The 6,294-nt window shown below is 38.4% G+C and overlaps 1 protein-coding gene across 1 annotated transcript; it reads left to right on the top strand.

The window, feature by feature from the left end:
* The first annotated feature begins 28 nt into the window (after window positions 1–28).
* Window positions 29–1,684, top strand: LOC123964101 (N-acetylneuraminate lyase-like). Its single transcript, XM_046041209.1, has 4 exons — window positions 29–127; window positions 218–302; window positions 392–431; window positions 548–1,684. Exons 1-4 carry the CDS (start codon window positions 102–104, stop codon window positions 694–696), a joined length of 300 nt encoding a protein of 99 aa, XP_045897165.1. The 5' UTR covers window positions 29–101; the 3' UTR covers window positions 697–1,684.
* Window positions 1,685–6,294: the final 4,610 nt, after the last annotated feature.

Raw genomic sequence — 6,294 nt, forward strand, 5'->3', positions numbered from 1 at the left:
AGTTGCTTGTATTGTAATAATGATGATGTTTTGTGACCTCAACAATAGAGCCTAAAATAAACTCTTTCATTTTGCTATAGCAACTGCTTGCAGCTCTGGCTATGGGAGCCCATGGGGCAGTTGGCAGGTCAGTGTGTGATCCTGCATATTGTCTTTCTTCATTCATTCTCTCTGCTAAACAGTTATTTACATTTCAGTTATACATTTCTGCCCGCAGCACATATAATTACGTAGCACGTCATGTCAACAAGCTCATTTCAGCATTTGAGAAAGGCGACATTGTCCAAGCCAGGACAATACAGGTACTGTCCATCTCCCCATTTCTAACTTGTCTTTGATATTAATGCATCAATATTGGCTTCTGACATCTTTGTCTAATTTCCATGAGCAGTTCAAGATGCAAGAGCTTCTCGGTTATGCCAAGAAAATTGGTGAGTGACGGCTGCGTCATTATGCTTTTTTACCAGATTATATGTAAGATAAATAAATGCTCTTGTACTATGGCAGTCTTGCTCTGCCTCTGAATCTGCTTTGTTGTTATTGACAGGCTTTGATCTGGGAGTGAACAAGCAGCTGATGATTGAGGTGTCAGGCTTGTGTCTGGGGCCCCCTCGGCTCCCCTTGATGCCGTGTCCTCATGCTCACGCTGTGTCCATCGCACAGAAATATCACAGCATTTTTCCTGAACTGAATTGATATGTTCACACTGGGTTGTTGAATCCTGATTATCCCTCAACAGCCCAACATTTAGTGCTCACCTAATTACAGTTACTAATGCTTCGGACACATGGGGATTATGATGGATCCAGTTCACTGTGTTTATCATTATAGTACTAAACTAGCATTTTTTTAATCAGCCGTTTACACTTTGCCTCAAGCCTTACCCCTAAAAATACATTTCAATATCAAACAAAAGGCTTGCTTTGTATTTAAGTGGCCTGGGACCTACCACTACATTAGAGATTAAAAAGCATAAGTTGTCTTTACTCAATAAACTTGAATATTTTTATGGGCATTTTCAGCTGACATATTGTTCGTGTGTCTGGGGAAATATCTAATATGTTGACAAATATTTTAATCTCAATGTTTATCATTTTATAAAATAAATGTGGGAACGACTAACTTCCATTGCCTAGGGGAATGTGACACTTTAGTTTTTGCTACTTTTAGAGACTGTAACATAACAGCAGTATTATCTTATTATCCTGTTCTGTGGAAGACAGAATAGACAGAATCTCATTTTAGGAACTTGAGCCTTTTAAAGTCACGTAGTATGACATTCATAGACAATTAAAATGATCACAGTGAAAAGCATCATAGCTTCATCACTGTTTTTATGGTTCTGGTTTGTTTGAATGTTTTGCCTTCATCCTTCATCCTGCCATTTTTTTTTCTATCTTGAAAATCACAGTTATGGAAAAACCCAGACCTTAGGCTGACTCTACCAGAGGGAGGACAGCAGGCAGAGGGGGCATCGATAAAAGCGTTTCTTACACTCCAAAAACAATAAACCTTGTTATGAGTTAAAATGCATAAGCTGTTATTAAATGTACACTTTCTGATGGAATTTAAAGGGAAATGTATTATGGAACAAAGAACCCTTGCTTTTTATATCGTAACACAGTCACTGATTTCTTACCAATAAATCTGCTGAGCCAACTGTTGTTGGTTCACGGTGATGTAATTTCTCTTGGATGTTTTGTTCCTGAAGAATTTGGAACTCATGAGGCCAGATTATCTCAAAGACTTGCACAAACATGAAGTGCTCTGTGTGTGTACGTTTGAGTGTATGCATGAGTGTGTCACATGGTGACTAATCAACTGAAAAAGCTGCAATTTTAGCTATTTGTTTTTGTTTTTGCCTGAGGCCACACAGACTACAGTTTGCAATTCTTGTTTTATTATTTGTAGTAGCTGATAATTAAATTGTATATCTGTTGTAGATTTATTTTGTAGGTTACATTTTCTGGTTGCTAAAGAGTTTGCAGATTGCCATCGAATTATAGACAAACATTATCAGTGGATGGATCCACCAACTAGTGAATTCATTTAAACCTGGATTAAATTGTGTGTCTTCTTTTTTTTTAAACTAAATTAAAAGGCCTTTCGATGGTAGATGAGTCCACTTCAAACCTGCATGTCTCTGCTGTTGTTCCAAGCAAACCTCTAATTACGAGGTTTGGTAGCTCAGGTTCCACCAATGTGTTTGCTTTTTCTTTTTTTTATTTATCACTTATTTTTTATTCTGAACATCTTTCAAATCTCCCTTTACAGCATTTAACTCAGTTTAGTGTCAGTATCTTGTACAAGGGATCTCAACATTCACACCTTCTTACACATACAGTAAAATCTACAGGCGAGTATGTCCAGAAATACAAAGACTAGAAAAAATAAAAATAACAACCATGAAGATGGAATGTGCAAACAAAACAAACCAAACAAAAATCAACTTAGGAAAAAAAATAAAAACAAACATGGGTCGTGTACAAGGTCGCCTAGTAGCTCTAACCTGATTCAGTTCTAATGGTCTTCCATCGCTGTCAGCAATGGTGCCCACCTTTCAGTGAAAAGATCCCTCTGTAGCCTCAATGAGTATGTAATTTTTTCCATATTGTAAATACCTCTTAATATTGTTAACCACTCAGCTTGTGTTGGCGACTCCTTTTTAAGCCATTTTATTGTAATTGTTTTCTTTGCAGCGACCAGAAGGATCTGTAATAAAGCAGTTGTTTTAAAATCTTTTTCCAATATGTATCAAATCTGGTTTCTTCCCTAAAATAGCCACCAGGGGGTCTCTACTCAGTTCTACATTCAGTATGTTATTAATGTATGCAAAAATGAACCTCCAAAAGTCATCCAGAATTGGGCATTGCCAAAAAATATGAGAGTGAGTCACCATTGTCTCTCCACACCCCCTCCAACAGTGACTTGAATGCTTTGGGTCCATTTTAGCCATGACTTGTGGTGTTCTGAAGAATCTGTTATTTATTCTCCATTGTCTATGAAGATTCTCAGTCATCCAGGTCATAGTTATCCAACGAAGGTTAAAGTCAAGGGCAACTGGACTTAGTTGAAGATACTGGAAGACGTTTCGTCCCTCAGAACTGAAGAAGTCCTTTGGATGAGGGATGAAACGTCTTCCAGTATCTTCAACTAAGTCCAGTTGCCCTTGACTTATTCTCCATTGAAATTCCTTCCATAAATTGGCATTTGTAACTTTGTGAGCCTGGGAATGTGTTTGCTTTTAACACATCATCTTCTCTATTCTACTCTTGACAAAAAGGCAGTGAATTTACAGAAACAGATATGAGAAAGACAAAGTGCTACACAAACCTCACCTTTGTGAAAAGCTATGCCACCCATAAAACTTAGCCACCACTTATGGCTTCTACAGCTGGGTAGCTGTCTTTCGTCTAAGTTATTTTACACAATGTATGTTCAAGTCATGTTTTGTCATGAGTCATGAGTTTTCTAATATAACATTTGGATTCCAAACAAGTGCAGCGAGTAGCCTGTGCATGTTCTACAACAGCCTTCACCTCAGGCTGCCTGTTGTTGTGAACTGCAGTAGTCCTCTGTGAGGACTGTGTGTGTGTATGTGTTTAGTATACTCTGAATCAGGGTGCAGTGAGTTCATTGGGTCAAGTAAAGGTCATTACAGTGCTCTTTATTGTCATTTTGTCAGTGCTTTCTATAACAATTAGCCAATGTTTAGTCTGTGCGGTTGAAGACAGTTAAAAGTTAGTGTCCTTTCCTATTAGCAAAGCATCAATTCCAACAAAATGTGTTTTCACTTGCATGTAAATATGTGAGTAGTTTGCAATGAGGGAGTCACCTGGCCGTCCTCAGTTGAGTTTCAGTTGCCTTATTGTGACTGAACTTGACTCCCTGCCCTGCTCATATAAACCTGCAGCTGGTGTGATGTTAACAGATGGAGCCTGCAGAGAGAAAAGATGATATAGGGTGGCACTTTGATTATCCCCACGAGGACTCTGGGTTGTTGGGGGCAGGGGGAAAAATGAAACAATAGAACATACAAAATATAGTTACACAGCAAAAAGTGATTCAAAAGATGCAAAACTGAGGGGTAACAGATCACTGCTACATACAAAGAAATACTGTATGAATACAGTGTTTAGAGGATGTCTAAATCTTGTTCCACTTTCTGTTCACATTGTTCTGGTGTCCTCGTAGCTCTCTTCAGACACACGTCCTTCACGCCTCATATCCTGAAAGTGCGGTTCTTATAGAGGAACAATCGTGGCAGTATTATTATTAAGGATTTGATTGGATCACAAATGGCTACTTGGTCATGACCTATCAGTAAGAGGATAATATAATCAATATGCCATGCATTGCACCCTGATTGAGTAAATACTGATTATATAGTGACGGATGGTGTGAAACTTCTATAACCTATTGTGAAAACTTTTTACTTTAAAGACTGGATTTTTATTAAATATCTTATGGAGGGATACACACTTTTGGTATTTTATCTCATTCCTGTTAGCTCACGCCATTGGCCATCTCGCCATTTCTGTCTCCTCGACTCCTCGATCGTGTGACCCGGAAATCGATCTCAGCACGCCATCTTGAAGGACATCTCAATTCTTAAAATGCACATCGAGGAGGCTTGCTGGAGGAGCTATAAGCGAGGATACATCGCTGTATCCTTTGCGGAAGTCTTTTCAGCCGCTGTGATGTTTACAAGAGGCATGACAAGAGGCCTTTCTCCTGGACTCGCGATCCTCGGCATTTTAGTCCCGCCCACTCGAGATGCGAGCTCGAGGAGGAGACGCCAGGAGAGAGGAGTCGAGGAAACGGGCGTTTAACGAAATAAGATGTCCTTTCCTCAGAGCCCTCATTTTAAAGCGATGTTATTCCAACAGTAGAGTCCTGTAATGACAGCTGTAATTGGGACTATATGAGATAGTGTGTCATTTTGTAAAGGGACTGATGATGAAACTCTTACCTCATCAAGCTGAGGGCTGTAATGATCTCTTGTTTACAGGCAAAAGGCGCACCGCAAAAAAAGTGGTGGGCCTAGTCTACTGTGTAGCCTAGTGAATGATCAGGCTGCTCTAATCTGACTGTTTTCAACAGATGCTGTAATGTTTATTGGAACCTCGAGATGTTTCTCGCTGGCCTATGTGCCTAGAGCTCAGATTATTTCTCCTTACTCCATCTGACTTTTCAAAAGCAGTTGTTTTAAAATATAGGATTATCAGTGCATCACTGGAAACCTAAATGATAAATCCTGAGCAATTCCTTGAACTTGCCTCCTCTTTTTACGAGATGACAAAATGCTGCTGTGTCTGTAATATTGCACATTTGTGACAGAGGTAATGCAATGTTTGTCCAATGTCCAATTAGTTCAACAGCAGTTTTCTCAAATAACTGCTAGAACACAATCTGTTTAAATAAAATAGATTCAATACCATAAGGAAAGGGGATGAGGGGAGTCATTTTCTTCATATTGTAGAGAACGCTTATCGCTCTTAAAAGTGCACAATGCTGCCCTCTGCTGCAGTTTCACATCTACAACTACTAGATAAACTGAGTCATACTGATCTTTGGTTGGACAATAAATGATTACTGAAGCAAGAGTGATATCATTCTGCACAATAAGCTGAAAGGAAATGGAAACGTGTCCTAAGTAAGAATTTAGTAAGTATGTCTTGTGGACATGGCATAATGTCCTTCCTTGAGAAGCTAATTATGTTACTATCACTTTCATATCAAGGCTTTAAAAAATGGCCTTAACTTGTCATTGTCATACTTTCTTTACGAGACAGGGCAAAATGTCTGTCAAATATTTACATAAACATATTCACATATTTGCAGAAATAATGGATCCAAAAACCCAGACTCATTGTAATTTTTACCGTTATCAAATAAACATTTTGTAAATGATTTTAGGATATATGTATAACTCTTTACATAAGATACATATAGTACATTCGTATTTTGTTTAACTAAAGTCAAGTCATTGTTTATTATTTTCAATTAATTATCCTAATTAAATTATCTTGATTAAAGTTCTACTTATTATCTTTTTCCTGGTGCTTTCAGTCGCCTCTTACGGTCTTCCCCAGTGGATGGACACATGAGATAAGATGGAGTGACCCCTGAGGGAATTATTTATTTATTTATTTTACGTCTAGGAGCCTAATAGTGCCCATGTAGTCATAATAAATCCACATGAGCTGTGAGGAGGATAGTAATAATACACTGGTTAAATAAAGGATGCAGTCGAAGTGTTACGGAACTGTGTTTGTTGTTCGTCATAACAAG

This window comes from Micropterus dolomieu, unplaced genomic scaffold (assembly GCF_021292245.1).
Source record: "Micropterus dolomieu isolate WLL.071019.BEF.003 ecotype Adirondacks unplaced genomic scaffold, ASM2129224v1 contig_535, whole genome shotgun sequence".
NCBI classification, from domain to species: Eukaryota; Metazoa; Chordata; class Actinopteri; order Centrarchiformes; family Centrarchidae; genus Micropterus; species Micropterus dolomieu.